At 43.5% G+C, this 16,370-nt stretch overlaps 1 protein-coding gene across 1 annotated transcript; it reads left to right on the forward strand.

Moving 5' to 3' along the window:
* The first annotated feature begins 8,622 nt into the window (after positions 1–8,622).
* Positions 8,623–10,982, forward strand: GPR151 (G protein-coupled receptor 151). Its single transcript, XM_077472988.1, has one exon. The coding sequence runs from the start codon at positions 8,662–8,664 to the stop codon at positions 9,934–9,936; it is 1,275 nt and encodes a 424-aa protein (XP_077329114.1). The 5' UTR covers positions 8,623–8,661; the 3' UTR covers positions 9,937–10,982.
* The last annotated feature ends 5,388 nt before the right edge of the window (positions 10,983–16,370 follow it).

Raw genomic sequence — 16,370 nt, forward strand, 5'->3', positions numbered from 1 at the left:
TCAGCAGTGGTGCACGTCAACCCTATCTATTGTGGACCGATAGCGGTCCTTACAGAACAGCAGACTGTACCGCACTCAAGCCTATGTACCGTAGCACCCTATACCAAGTTACCAGTCCTTATAAGAACTTTTGTGGAACAAGCAGGTTGTGTGTTAGTGATTAGCAGACTGTACGTCAGTCCCTATACCGCTGAAGGACTGCTGCAGTATAGGTGAGCGGTCAGCAGTGGTGCACGTCAACCCTATCTATTGTGGACCGATAGCGGTCCTTACAGAACAGCAGACTGTACCGCACTCAAGCCTATGTACCGTAGCACCCTATACCAAGTTACCAGTCCTTATAAGAACTTTTGTGGACCAAGCAGGTTGTGTATTAGTGTTTAGCAGACTGTACGTCAGTCCCTATACCGCTGAAGGACTGCTGCAGTATAGGGCAGCGGTCAGCAGTGGTGCACGTCAACCCTATCTATTGTGGACCGATAGCGGTCCTTACAGAACAGCAGACTGTACCGCACTCAAGCCTATGTACCGTAGCACCCTATACCAAGTTACCAGTCCTTATAAGAACTTTTGTGGAACAAGCAGGTTGTGTGTTAGTGATTAGCAGACTGTACGTCAGTCCCTATACCGCTGAAGGACTGCTGCAGTATAGGGCAGCGGTCAGCAGTGGTGCACGTCAACCCTATCTATTGTGGACCGATAGCGGTCCTTACAGAACAGCAGACTGTACCGCACTCAAGCCTATGTACCGTAGCACCCTATACCAAGTTACCAGTCCTTATAAGAACTTTTGTGGAACAAGCAGGTTGTGTGTTAGTGATTAGCAGACTGTACGTCAGTCCCTATACCGCTGAAGGACTGCTGCAGTATAGGTGAGCGGTCAGCAGTGGTGCACGTCAACCCTATCTATTGTGGACCGATAGCGGTCCTTACAGAACAGCAGACTGTACCGCACTCAAGCCTATGTACCGTAGCACCCTATACCAAGTTACCAGTCCTTATAAGAACTTTTGTGGACCAAGCAGGTTGTGTATTAGTGTTTAGCAGACTGTACGTCAGTCCCTATACCGCTGAAGGACTGCTGCAGTATAGGGCAGCGGTCAGCAGTGGTGCACGTCAACCCTATCTATTGTGGACCGATAGCGGTCCTTACAGAACAGCAGACTGTACCGCACTCAAGCCTATGTACCGTAGCACCCTATACCAAGTTACCAGTCCTTATAAGAACTTTTGTGGAACAAGCAGGTTGTGTGTTAGTGATTAGCAGACTGTACGTCAGTCCCTATACCGCTGAAGGACTGCTGCAGTATAGGGCAGCGGTCAGCAGTGGTGCACGTCAACCCTATCTATTGTGGACCGATAGCGGTCCTTACAGAACAGCAGACTGTACCGCACTCAAGCCTATGTACCGTAGCACCCTATACCAAGTTACCAGTCCTTATAAGAACTTTTGTGGAACAAGCAGGTTGTGTGTTAGTGATTAGCAGACTGTACGTCAGTCCCTATACCGCTGAAGGACTGCTGCAGTATAGGTGAGCGGTCAGCAGTGGTGCACGTCAACCCTATCTATTGTGGACCGATAGCGGTCCTTACAGAACAGCAGACTGTACCGCACTCAAGCCTATGTACCGTAGCACCCTATACCAAGTTACCAGTCCTTATAAGAACTTTTGTGGACCAAGCAGGTTGTGTATTAGTGTTTAGCAGACTGTACGTCAGTCCCTATACCGCTGAAGGACTGCTGCAGTATAGGGCAGCGGTCAGCAGTGGTGCACGTCAACCCTATCTATTGTGGACCGATAGCGGTCCTTACAGAACAGCAGACTGTACCGCACTCAAGCCTATGTACCGTAGCACCCTATACCAAGTTACCAGTCCTTATAAGAACTTTTGTGGACCAAGCAGGTTGTGTATTAGTGTTTAGCAGACTGTACGTCAGTCCCTATACCGCTGAAGGACTGCTGCAGTATAGGGCAGCGGTCAGCAGTGGTGCACGTCAACCCTATCTATTGTGGACCGATAGCGGTCCTTACAGAACAGCAGACTGTACCGCACTCAAGCCTATGTACCGTAGCACCCTATACCAAGTTACCAGTCCTTATAAGAACTTTTGTGGACCAAGCAGGTTGTGTATTAGTGTTTAGCAGACTGTACGTCAGTCCCTATACCGCTGAAGGACTGCTGCAGTATAGGGCAGCGGTCAGCAGTGGTGCACGTCAACCCTATCTATTGTGGACCGATAGCGGTCCTTACAGAACAGCAGACTGTACCGCACTCAAGCCTATGTACCGTAGCACCCTATACCAAGTTACCAGTCCTTATAAGAACTTTTGTGGAACAAGCAGGTTGTGTGTTAGTGATTAGCAGACTGTACGTCAGTCCCTATACCGCTGAAGGACTGCTGCAGTATAGGGCAGCGGTCAGCAGTGGTGCACGTCAACCCTATCTATTGTGGACCGATAGCGGTCCTTACAGAACAGCAGACTGTACCGCACTCAAGCCTATGTACCGTAGCACCCTATACCAAGTTACCAGTCCTTATAAGAACTTTTGTGGAACAAGCAGGTTGTGTGTTAGTGATTAGCAGACTGTACGTCAGTCCCTATACCGCTGAAGGACTGCTGCAGTATAGGTGAGCGGTCAGCAGTGGTGCACGTCAACCCTATCTATTGTGGACCGATAGCGGTCCTTACAGAACAGCAGACTGTACCGCACTCAAGCCTATGTACCGTAGCACCCTATACCAAGTTACCAGTCCTTATAAGAACTTTTGTGGACCAAGCAGGTTGTGTATTAGTGTTTAGCAGACTGTACGTCAGTCCCTATACCGCTGAAGGACTGCTGCAGTATAGGGCAGCGGTCAGCAGTGGTGCACGTCAACCCTATCTATTGTGGACCGATAGCGGTCCTTACAGAACAGCAGACTGTACCGCACTCAAGCCTATGTACCGTAGCACCCTATACCAAGTTACCAGTCCTTATAAGAACTTTTGTGGACCAAGCAGGTTGTGTATTAGTGTTTAGCAGACTGTACGTCAGTCCCTATACCGCTGAAGGACTGCTGCAGTATAGGGCAGCGGTCAGCAGTGGTGCACGTCAACCCTATCTATTGTGGACCGATAGCGGTCCTTACAGAACAGCAGACTGTACCGCACTCAAGCCTATGTACCGTAGCACCCTATACCAAGTTACCAGTCCTTATAAGAACTTTTGTGGAACAAGCAGGTTGTGTGTTAGTGATTAGCAGACTGTACGTCAGTCCCTATACCGCTGAAGGACTGCTGCAGTATAGGGCAGCGGTCAGCAGTGGTGCACGTCAACCCTATCTATTGTGGACCGATAGCGGTCCTTACAGAACAGCAGACTGTACCGCACTCAAGCCTATGTACCGTAGCACCCTATACCAAGTTACCAGTCCTTATAAGAACTTTTGTGGAACAAGTGAGTTGTGAATGTTTAGCAGACTGCAGCAGAAGGGCAGCAGTCAAGTATAATATCCTTTCTATATTTGGAAGAAAGAATATTATACATGTACAAGCCTATTACTGTACCACTGATACCAGTCCTGAAAAGAACCTTTGTGGAACTAATAATAACAGCAAGTCTTTAAAATTACCCTCACTGCCTGACAACACTGCTTCCTTCCTGTCCCTATACAAATTGGCAAAAAAAGAGAACGATTAGTGGTTACTGGAACAGCTCTTTTGTGGACCTTGATAGTAACAGCTAATGATGATGATGATGATGATGATGATGAAAGACTAATCTGGCTGTCCCTGTAGCATACACCGTCCTTTCCCTTTCTCTAAACTAACAAAAGACACTCAGGCTGCTGCAAGAATCAGCAGCACAGCAAACCTATCAACACCTAACACCTATACCAGTCCTGAAAAGAACTTTTGTGTACCAAATAGCTAGTGGTTTATCTCTCCCTACTCCACACAGGAACCTGTCCCTATCTTAACAGAAGAAAGAATGTAAAATGGCCACCGGATCGGGTGTATTTATAGGTTAGGGGGAATGTACAAGTGTCCATGTGCTGTCATGTCTCAATTGGCTGTCCTGTATCACATGATAAACGTGTCACCAAAGGTTAAAGTTCTTGTATACATTAAACACGTAAGTCCGCCGCGGCGAACGACGGAAAAAGGCGTTCGAACGTGCGGACCGCGAATGTCGGAAATTCGCCGCGAAACGACCGCCGGGCGAACCGTTCGGCCATCACTAGTCCTAAATGACTGATGGTGATAAATAGAATCCACCTGTGTGTAATCAAGTCTCTGTATAAATGCACCTGCTCTGTGATAGTCTCATGGTTCTGTTGAAAGCGCAGAGAGCATCATGAAGACCAAGGAACACACCAGGCAGGTCCATAATACTGTTGTGGAGAAGTTTAAAGCCGGATTTGGATACAAAAAGATTTCCGAAGCTTTAAACATCCCAAGGAGCACTGTGCAAGCGATCATTTTGAAATGGAAGGAGTATCAGACCACTGCAAATCTACCAAGACCTGGCCGTCCCTCTAAACTTTCAGCTCAGACAAGGAGAAGACTGATCAGAGATGCAGCCAAGAGGCCCATGATCACTCTGGATGAACTGCAGAGAACTACAGCTGAGGTGGAAGAGTCTGTCCATAGGACAACAATCAGTCGTACACTGCACAAATCTGGCCTTTATGGAAGAGTGGCAAGAAGAAAGCCATTTCTCAAAGATATCCATAAAAAGTCTCGTCTAAAGTTTGCCACAAGCCACCTGGGAGACACACCAAACATGTGGAAGAAGGTGCTCTGGTCAGATGAAACCAAAATCAAACTTTTTGCCCACAATGCAAAACGATATGTTTGGCGTAAAAGCAACACAGCTCATCACCCTCAACACACCATCCCCACTGTCAAACATGGTGGTGGCAGCATCATGGTTTGGGCCTGCTTTTCTTCAGCAGGGACAGGGAAGATGGTTAAAATTGAGGGGAAGATGGATGCAGCCAAATACAGGACCATTCTGGATGAAAACCTGTTGGAGTCTGCAAAAGACCTGAAACTGGGACGGAGATTTATCTTCCAACAAGACAATGATCCCAAATATACAGCAAAATCTACAAAGGAATGGTTCACAAATAAACGTATCCAGGTGTTAGAATGGCCAAGTCAAAGTCCAGACCTGAATCCAATCGAGAATCTGTGGAAAGAGCTGAAAACTGCTTTTCACAAACGCTCTCCATCCAACCTCACTGAGCTCAAGCTGTTTTGCAAGGAAGAATGGGCAAGAATTTCAGTCTCTCGATGTGCAAAACTGATAGAGACATACCCCAAGCGACTTGCAGCTGTAATCGCAGCAAAAGGTGGCTCTACAAAGTATTAACGCAAGGGGACTGAATAATTTTGCACGCCCCACTTTTCATTTTTTTATTAGTTAAAAAAGTTTCAAAAATCCAATAGATTTCGTTCCACTTCACAATTGTGTCCCACTTGTTGGTGATTCTTCACAAAAAATAAAAATGTTATATCTTTATGTTTGAAGCCTGAAATGTGGCAAAAGGTTGAAAAGTTCAAGGGGGCCGAATACTTTCGCAAGGCACTGTATGCAGCACTGATGGGGGGCACTGACACTCATAGGTGGCACTGATGATCTACACTGATAGGTGGCACTGATGAAAAGCACTAATGGGCACTGAAGGGAAGCACTAATGGGGCTCTGATAGGTGGCACTGACATGCAGCACTGATGGTCAATGATAGGTGGCACTGACAGACAGCACTTATGGGCACTGATAAGGTGGCACTGGTGAGGTAGCACTATTATGCAGCACTGATGGGCACTTATAGGCAGCACTGATGGGTGGCACTGACACTGATCGATGGCACTGATGATCTGCAGTAATAGGCAGCACTGATGGTCAATGATAGGTGGCATTGATGAACTGCACTAATGTGCACTGATGGGCAGCACTCATGGGCACTAATTAATTGCACTAATGGGCAGCACTGATAGGGCACTGACAGGCAGCACTGATGGTCAATGATAGGTGGCACTGATGAACTGTACTAATGGGCACTGATGGGCAGCACTGATGAAATGCACTAATGGGCACTGACAGGCAGCACTGATGGTCAATGATAGGTGGCACTGATGAGCTGCACTAATGGGCTCTGATAGGCGGCACTGACAGACAGCACTTATGGGCACTGATAAGGTGGCACTGGTGAGGTAGCACTATTATGCGGCACTGATGGGCACTTATAGGCAGCACTGATGGGTGGCACTGACACTAATAGGTGGCACTGATGATCTGCAGTGATAGGCAGCACTGATGGACAATGATAGGTGGCATTGATGAACTGCACTAATGGGCACTGATGGGCAGCACTCATGAGCACTAATTAAATGCACTAATGGACACTGATGGGCAGCACTGATAGGGCTCTGATATGCGGCACTGACAGGCAGCACTGATGGTCAATGATAGGTGGCACTGATGAGCTGCACTAATGGCCACTGATGGGCTCTGATAGGGCGGCACTGACAGGCAGGACTTATGGGCACTGACAAGGTGGCACTGATAGGTGGCGCTGATGAGCTGCACTGTTAGGCAGCACTGATAGGTGGCACTGACACTAATGATGAGCTGCACTAATGGGCAATGATAGGTGGCACTGATGAGCTACACTGATAAGTGGCACTAGCATTGATTGTATGGCACTGGTGAGCTGCATTGATGGGCAGCACTGATAGGTGGCACTGATGAGCTGCACTGATAGGTGGCACTGGCATTGATTGGATGGCACTGATGAGCTGCACTGATAGGTGGCACTGATAGAGGGCACTGATAGAGGGCACTGGTTCTGATAGACAGCACTGGCACTGATAGAGGGCACTGGTTCTGATAGGTGGCACTGACAAAAATGCACTAAATGGGCAATGATAGGCTGCCTGCACAGTCACTGATGTGATGAGTTGCACTATCTGCTTGAGTCTGCCATTGACTTCCCCAGCGGGCCAGCCCAGCACCCATGGCTTACTTGTTGTGCTGTGCAGAAGCCTCCTTCTCTTTGCTCGCAGAACCGCCCGCACACAGCACTCTCCAGTCCTTTCCCAGTCAAGCCTCTCAGAATGCCGGGGAAGGCCTACGGATGATGTCACGCCGGCCGGGACGTCAAGCTCCGCCTACAGGATGCGAGCAGCAGAGCACGCTCAGCCTCGGCGGGGCACTGGTATCGGCTGCACTGTATGCAACGTCAGCTGTCTCCTTAATATATTGCCGCAATTACAATTGAGCTGACTGATTATTATAGATATATGTGGGCCTATAAATAATCCAGCTGCCTGCCGATATCAACATATATAGCGGCCGGCGGCCGATGGCCGGGCCGTGATGATTGACTAATTGTATGTGTTTGGGCATATAATATGATGGGGGCCTAGAGCTGCAGCTCCAAAAGCCCCTATGTTAATCCGGCCCTGTCTCCTACCAGTGTCCATCAGTGCCGCCTATCAGCGCGTATCGGTGCTTTCTATCAGTGGCCATCAGTGCCAACTATCAGTGCAGCTTCATCAGTACCCACCAGTGTCGCCTCATCAGTGCAGACTATTAGTGCCCATCAATGCCACCTCATCAATTCCCATGAATGCAGCCTATCTGTACCCACCAGTGCAGCCAATCAGTGTCACTTATCAGGGCCCATCAGTGTGTATCAGTGCAGAATATCTGTGCCCATGAGTACAGCCTCATCAGTGCAGCCTGTCAATGCACGCTAATCAGTGCACAACAGTGAAGGCGAAAAATGACTTATTTACAAAATTTTATAACAAACCATGAAACTTTTTTTTTTCTTTCAAAATGTTCCATCTTTATTCATTTATTTAGCAAAAAAATAAAAAACCCAGTGGTGATTAAATACAGGGGTGGACTGATAACTCATGGGGCCCCCAGGCAATCCGAGAGATGGGGCCACACAGTATACACACACACACACAGTATACAATCACACAGTATACACATACATGTACACACAGTATACACAGACATTTTTCTATTGGCTGGGAAGGTACTGGAGAGGTGGGGCAGCTATAATCTCAGGATGTTTAGACCAAAAGGATGTCGGTGAGGGACATTTCAGAGACAGATGTAAAAAAAAACACAGATTTTTACATACTGCCCCTGGTTTTACTAAAGCTGGCAACCCTGATGGCTCAGGGGCCCTCGGGTAGTTCCCGAATGGCCCAATGGTCAGTCCGCCCCTGATTAAATACCACCAAAAGAAAGCTTTTTGTGTGAAAAAAATGAACTATTTCATATGGGTACAGTGTTGCATGACCGCGCAATTGTCATTCAAAATGTAACAGCGCGGAAAGTTGAACATTGGCCCGGGGAATGGAAAAGGGTGAAAATGCCCAGTAGGCAAGTGGTTAACATTGAATTACAAATGAATAAGATAGTGTGACCTATCTTTGTCTACAATACATACTGCCAATAAATAACTAGCCCTTACTTGATATAAGTGATAGGATATTGTAATAAGAGGCGTTGTGGCTGATGATCCTGTCAATCAGAGTGAATGTAGGAGGCGGTCCTCATTGGCTTACAGTTCCCCCTCGCGTCCTCCCAGCCTCATTCGCAGCCACTGGCAGTGTGATCGGACCTGTTCGTTCAATAGATCGGGAGATGGAGACGCTACAAAGCAATGTCAGCACCACGAACAGCTCCCTCCCTAAACACACGCTGTACGCAGGAGGCTTCCTGGCTCTGGATGCTGAGGAGTGGACTTTAATCATTCCCATCCTACTCATAGTAATCTGCTTCTTAGGACTTGTAGGAAACGTGTGTGTGATCGCAGTTCTTCTTTACAATGCCAGGAAATCCAAAGCCTCCTTGATCCTCTCTCTTATCCTCAATGTGAACACCTCTGACCTGCTCCTGCTGGTGTTCTCGGTGCCCTTTAGAGCCGCGGCTTATTCGAAGTCCAGCTTATACTTGGGTTGGTTTGTTTGTAAGACTGCAGACTGGTTTACACACACCTGTATGTCTGCCAAAAGTTTCACCATCGCTATAGCCGCAAGAGCCTGCTTCATGTACGCCAGCGACCCTGCCAAGCAAGTCAACATAGGACAGCTTACCATCTTTGCAGTGCTGATGTGTAGCTGGCTGGTAGCTGCTGTGCTGCCCCTGCCCGAATGGTTCTTCGCTGATGCCAGGCAAATCAAGACCACCTTCATCTGCCTCATGAACATTCCAGCAGAGGCACAAGAGATAATGGCCATCTTTGTAAAACTTTATCCAATCTTCGTCTACTGTATTCCCTTCACTCTTGCCTTCTTTAATTTCTGGAGAGCCTACAAGCAGTGCCAACACAGAGGGACTAAAACGCAAAATCTTAGAAACCAGATTAGATCCAGGAGGCTTACCTTAATGTTACTGAGTGTCACTGTCACCTTTTGCATCCTATGGCTCCCAGAGTGGGTTTTCTGGCTCTGGATTTGGCATAAGCCAGCCAATGGTCCATCCCCACCCCAGGCTTTTGTGGCTTTGGCCCAGATCCTAATGTTCTCTATGTCGTGTGTAAACCCTCTGATCTTTCTGGTCATGTCAGAAGATTTTAAGGAAGGCTTCAAGGATGTTTGGAAACGGATGACTTCCAAAAAATCTTTTAATGGCAGTGATATTCAGGATCAGGGGGCACTGAATTCTGAGGGTATGGCAGACTCCACTGTTCCAGATCCTGAGCCTTCTGAGCAACCTGCAGCTATTGGCCAGGTGGAACAGTCGGGCTCTCAGCAAAATTTTGGAAGCCAAGACAGTAAGGAAAACCCAGTCCTTCCAGATGTGGAGCAGTTTTGGAATGAACGAGAATCCGATCCAGCTGACCAAAACAATGACCCGATTCCATGGGAGCACCAGGAACAAGGAGCAGAGGTGCCCACGTCCAACACAAAACTTTAAGAATATTAACTTGACTGACTGACCAGCTCTGAGTCCTTCAGGACTTGTGCATCTCAATGGCACCCTACAGTAATATACAGTGCCAATTATTTGTAAATTAGTTTAAAGGTATATCAAAAGCCAAACATTCTTTTTTCAGATTTGGATAGTGTGAGAAACCTCTGTCAGGTTTATTGCCTTTCTGTTCTGGTGACCATTGTCATTGGGACAAAAGTTATGATGAATCCAAAATGTCATAGCTTCCAAAGGATGAGCATAAGGGGCAAATCTTCCAATGGGTACACCTGTTCCTTCCACAGCTGTTTTTTTTTATCAGTTTAGAGATATTTCTTTTGACTTTTCTGTTGTGTCTTTAGAGAAGCAAGTGAAGGGAAAGCAATGGGACACAAAAAAAAAAAAACAAAAAAAAAAAAAAAAAAACCTAATGGGCATTTCAGGCATTCCTTATATTTTTTTTATATTGTTACAAAAGTTTTGACTTGAGATACACTGTATCACTAATGTGCTCACTGATGTGGAAAAAGGCTTCTTGATTGTGGGAGACACTTAAGGTTTATTTTTGAAATGGGCAAATTGACAACAAATATAAGTCAGACAGAGCACCAAACTGAGGAGGAAAATTAATATATCAGGAAGTCTAAGCAAATATTTTCAAATGATAGTTGTTCAAGTTTTTTTTTTCTATTATTGTTTAAACTTTAATGCCTTTTATAAGTGAAAGCACTTGTTGGAAACTTACCTCATGCATGTATATTTAAAAGGTGAGCTTCCCGTTACAGAAAAAATATAAAGGTAAACTAACACTGTACACCCTTCTTCCTCCCCCTCCCTCTGTCCCTGCTGTACTTACCTCTAGGGTTGCCAAGCTGTCAGCAACCCAGCAGCCAGTCTAGCGGTCCAGGATTTGAAATTCCTGCTCTTCTCCAGGATGTTAATTTTTCAAGAATTAAAAAAGAAAATAATCTGATCATGAATTAGATGTTAAAATAAATATATGGTATATTAGCCAAAGGGCTTCTAATAGATAAAGGAGGACAGAGTGTATGTGTGTGTTTATATAAATAAATATATATATATATATATATATATATATATATATATATATATATATAATCTATATCTATCTATCTATCTATCTATCTATCTATCTATATATATATATATATATATATAAAATCTTTTTTCAAATAGTACCTGCAGATAAAGGTGATACATTTATATTAAAATACAACAACGATTTGCCTTTACAAATCATTTATTAAACAACAATATGATTAGATTTAATTGTCTACTTTTAGAAAAAGTAAATATACTCTTGGAATCAGAAGCTGGCACTGCCCCTTTTGACATAAATGACTCCTTACAGGCATTTTGTATAACTGTTCACCAGTCTCTGACAGCAACATCAACATTTTTGACCAAAATTCTATAATTTGCAAGATGTTTGTGCATGATCTGCCGGATTCAAAATCCCCCTGCCAAATTTCAATAGGAACCGCAATAGGGATTTGAGCAGGCATTCTGTTACTTATTCTTGACCCATTATTTCATAAATCTGTTAGTGTGTTTCAGATTAGTGTGTCAAAAGAACCATTTCCAGGTCAAGTCCAACTTGTGAGAGATGTTTTTATCAAACTCGTTTTGATGATGCATAATGTATGATGGACTTGAATACTGCAAGCAGCCCAGGCCCTGAAGCAGCAAAGCACCCCCATACAATAACATTTCCAACACCATTCTCCCACCCAGGTTCTTCTTCTGAAATACTGTTTTCAGTTTTTTCGAAACATGTTTACTGTTACTGTAACAAAACTTTGATCGGTTCACAGCACAATGCTCCAGAAGGCCTGTAGTCTTGCTCTAATGGTCTTTTTGGACAGCAAAGGCTTTTTTTTTCTAGCTGAGATAATTGGTGCAATCTCTTTATGATTGTAGATATATGGAATTTGACCCCAACTGTTGCAAGAGTTACCTGAACACTCAACAATACAATTTTTGCACAAATGGTCAGCTCTTGGTTAGAATTACCTGGCAGGTCAGTCCTGAAGAAATTAGCAGTTATTTGAAATCGACACCGCTTGTAGATTTTCCTTACGGTAGACTGATTGTTTCAAATCATTTAATTATCTTTTTAAATCCATTGACAGACTTAAAGGTATCCACAGCTTTCTTTTAGAGGGCCTTAGCTCCAATAATACTAGCATGATGACATCACACCAGTCCATAGCAAAAAACACCAGATCCTAGATCCTTGAAGTTAAGGTAAGACAGGTGAGGTGTTTTTAATAAGTAGCACCTATTCTGAAAATCAGATTCAATGTTCATGGATCTGAAGAGGCGATAAATGTTGGGATGCGCTTACTTTTCCACATAGCAAATCAGCATTTTTGTTATTTTCTTTCAGCTGTATGAGTTATTTGTTGAAGTATATCACCTTTATCTGTAGGCAATATTTGAATCTATATCTAATCCTTGCCTGTTTAAATATGTTGAAAAAGTTAACAATTTCCATAGGTTGTACTTACTTTTTTTTGTGTGTGTGTGTATCAATAGATACCATATTTTTACAGCACTCTTCTTTCATTTCAAATATTGGTAGCAATATTGTTACAAAGTTGATAAGCATATTGCTTTGCAATGATATTGCTACTTTCAAAATAAAACAAGAGTGATTTTCAGAACATTATTGTGTCTATTGCTTTCTGTTTGGGATCATGAACTGATTCCTCTCCATTGAGAAGGCGAGTGGGTGTGTGGTACACCATTTGTGGACATATTATATGCCAAACCCTTTTTTTTTGGGATAGTGAATGGAAGGAGTCCAACAAACTTGCTGCCTGACTGATGGAAGATTTATTATATTTAATCAGAAGGTGTATATTGTGTCAGGGCTCTTTATCTTAATATCTGAAGTCATTGTGCTTCTGATATCAACAGAAAATCTTTGGTTGAGCAATGCTGACCTGTTTTTTGGACTTTATTGGGTCTATAATTTTTTTTAATCATAGGTATATTTTAAATGATAGAGACAGAATATGAACCAAAAATCCAGAAAAAAACACGATACAAATGTTATAAATTAAGTTGCAGTTCAGTTAGTAAAATAAGTATTTGATCCCCAAGCAAAACATGACTTAGTACTTGGTGGAGAAACTCTTGTTGGCAAGCACAGATGTAAGATGTTTCTTGTAGATGGTGACCAGGTTTGCACACATCTCAGGAGGAATTTTGGTCCACTCTTCTTTGGTTCAGATCTTCTCTAAATCCTTAAATGGTAGGATCACCTTTACAGAAAAATCTGTGAGGTGAACTTACACAGGACCCCCACCTCGCCCCCCCCCCCACCCACCAGTCCCTCTAACCTGCATGGCTGCGATCACCCGTCCTGAGCCCCGGTATAGCCGCCTCACAACTCCGGGGGTTATAAATCCCCGGAGCTTAATCTCCTAAATGTACCCAGTCAGGGAGGTATGTTTAGAAGCATTCTAATTGGTCGGTGCGATTTTTCTGTAAAGGTGAACTTACACGTTAAGGTTTCTTGGCTGTTTCTTGGTAACACTAAGTTTCAGCTCCCTTCATACATTTTACTATAGGATTAAGGTCTGGAGACTGACTAGGCCACTCCATGACCTTAATGTGCTTCTTCTTAAGCCACACCTTTGTTGCCTTGGCAGCATGTTTTGAGCTATTGTCCTACTGGAAGACCCATCTTCTGTGTTCTGGCTGAAGGAAGAATGTTCACATCCAAGACTTTACAATACATGGCCCCGTCCATCGGCCCCTCAATGCAGCAAAGTCGGCCTGTACCTTTACCAGAGAAACAGTCCTAAAACATCATCTTTCCACCTCCATGCTTGAGGGGTGGTGTCTTTAGGGTCATAGTCAGTATTTTGCTTCCTCCAAACACGGTGAGTCGAGTTAATGCCAAAGAGCTCAATTTTAGTCTCATCTCATGACAGCACTAGAGAAGATCTGTAAAGAAGAGTGGACCAAAATCCCACCTGAGATGTGTGCAAACCTGGTCACCAACTACAAGAAATGTCTTGCCTCTGTACTTGCTAACAAGGGTTTCTCCACTAAGCAGTAATGTTTTATTTGGGGATCAAATACTTATTATACTCACTGAACTGCAACTCAATTTATAACATTTTTATCATGTGCTTTTTCTGGATTCTTGGTTGCTATTCTGTCTCTATCATTTAAAATACACATAAGATAAAATAATTCTAGACCCTTTATTTCTTTGTAAGTGGGCAAACTTACAAAATCTGCAGGAGATCAAATAATTATTTTCCCCACTGTATACAATAAAGTGACTCCTGCAAATATGGATGTAGGACCAGCTTATTTGCAGCAGCAGAGGTCTCTTTTTTTAAGTATGTGGAAGAACTCCTATTAGGTTTTCTTGGTTGTCTGTGTCCCTGCTAGGGACGTTCACTCTCTCTGTTCTGAAGTTTAAAATTGCCATTGTGGCTGAAACAAAAATGATGAGAAATCTAAAATGTTAGTCCACAGAACAAGAAGTGAGGGTAAATCAACAGGACACCTATTCCTGTGACAGCTAAGACAATTTCCCTAATTTTGTTGAGATTTCTTCTTAATTCCTGTTATGTCAATGGGACAGGATGTAAAGGAATAGTTCCCCAAAGGACCACAGACTGCAAAAAAAAAAAAAAAAAAATATATATATATATATATATATGTATAATTACCAATGGTCTTAATCATTTCCTAGTCTAGTCTTTCTCAGTTAGGGGTCTGTGCAGCTTTAGGAGTTCATTGAGTAATAAGCAGTGGTGGACTGATCTCCTGCCTATTGGTCACAGGCACAGCATAGTTATGGCATCAATCTTACTCGGTGGAGCCATCGATGTGGGACCAGTAGAGTCTTTCATCTCATCCTGGGTAAGTTGACTGATACCAATGATGTTTTTGGCTATCTCCTACCACTAACAACCAATCTAAAGGGCCCTCTCCCACTGACCACCAATGTAAGGGCATTCTGCTTTTACTGACCACCAAGGTAAGAGGGCCTTAGTTCACTGATCACCAATGTTAAGGAAACACTACAATGCCCGCTGTCTGCCTTTTTTTTCTGGTCGTTAATATTAAAGAGGACCATTTTTTCAACTTTCCATCTATTAAATCTTCAGCCCTTATTGTTTTAACTTTGGATAGTAAAACATTTTCTTTCTGCCAGTAAATACCTTATATAGCCCACTTCCTGTTTCTTGTCTGGTAAAAAGCCTGGGGGGGGGGGGGAGTCATAAGAGGGCCTATGAGAACTGCAGAGCTGGAAGTGTGCCTCTAAATCCAGGAAGTGAACAGGCAGCAGCTTCACCTGTCCTCATTTAAAATGCTTGCAGTCAGACTCAGTGGAGGGAGATTTCTGCAGCATATTTGGCAAGTACCAAATAACAGTATATATATATAAAATATTATGCAAAGTGGTTGGAGGGAAGCTTCAGAATGGAAAAGATGTTTCTATTACAACTTATGTGAGCAGACTGCAGTTCCTCTTTAAGTTCATGTCATGTTTATTACTGGAATTGTTTTATGTATAGACAGGCATGTTAAAAAATTATAGCTATAATGCACCAATAAAATATTACTCCAACTCAAAGTATATTAGTGTTAACAGGAGCTCCGTAAAACCTGAAAATTGTTTCAAGAATTCTTTCTTGTTTCAAAAATAACGAAAAAAAAAAGGGTTGAGAAAGTCTGCTCTAGACTATCCAAATCTAAAAAATGGCTATGCATACCCTTAAATGGTTGAAATTGCCCACACCTTTATAAGTAATAAGTACACAAGTAATGAAAATCAGAACAGCATACTTATTTAGGGCCTGTGGCTTTGAAAAGTATTGAAGAATGAGAGTCAAGCAAGTAGCATCTTAAGAAGGGAGGAGGGGTGCCAGCAATGGCAGCCTCCATACTTGTTCAGAAGTTTCAGATTTCTTTCTCTAAGGTAAACCTGGTAGTGCCAGTCAAGCTGCAACGCAGAAATCAAACTTGAACTTTGAAGTATAACTAGGAAAAACATTTTTTTTAATATTAGTTTTGGATAGACTGGAGATGAATAAGAACACTTGTTGGGTTTTTATTGCGGTGGATGTCCTCATTAGGGAGATTCATCCTCTCTATTTGTCCTGATTACCATCTTCCTTAAAAGTGGAAGTAAATGAAAATCACAAATTTTTGGTTGTTCTCAGAAAAGTAATAGAGGGGACACGATTCTGGTGACCTAGCGTGCCCCAAATGTATTCCCTTCATTTGCAGGGATTTCCTCTCACTTCCTGTTTTGACTATGGGACAGCATGTAAAGGTAAATCTCCCTAATGGGACACAGATGGCAAATAAAAAAAACTGAGAGGTTATAACCCTCCCTTACTCTATCCAAAATGAAAAAAAAAAAAAGTCTTGCCTATATTTCT

This window comes from Lithobates pipiens, unplaced genomic scaffold (assembly GCF_037356315.1).
Source record: "Lithobates pipiens isolate NorthernLeopardFrog02 unplaced genomic scaffold, aLitPip1_a1.2 Scaffold_8, whole genome shotgun sequence".
Classification (NCBI taxonomy): domain Eukaryota; kingdom Metazoa; phylum Chordata; class Amphibia; order Anura; family Ranidae; genus Lithobates; species Lithobates pipiens.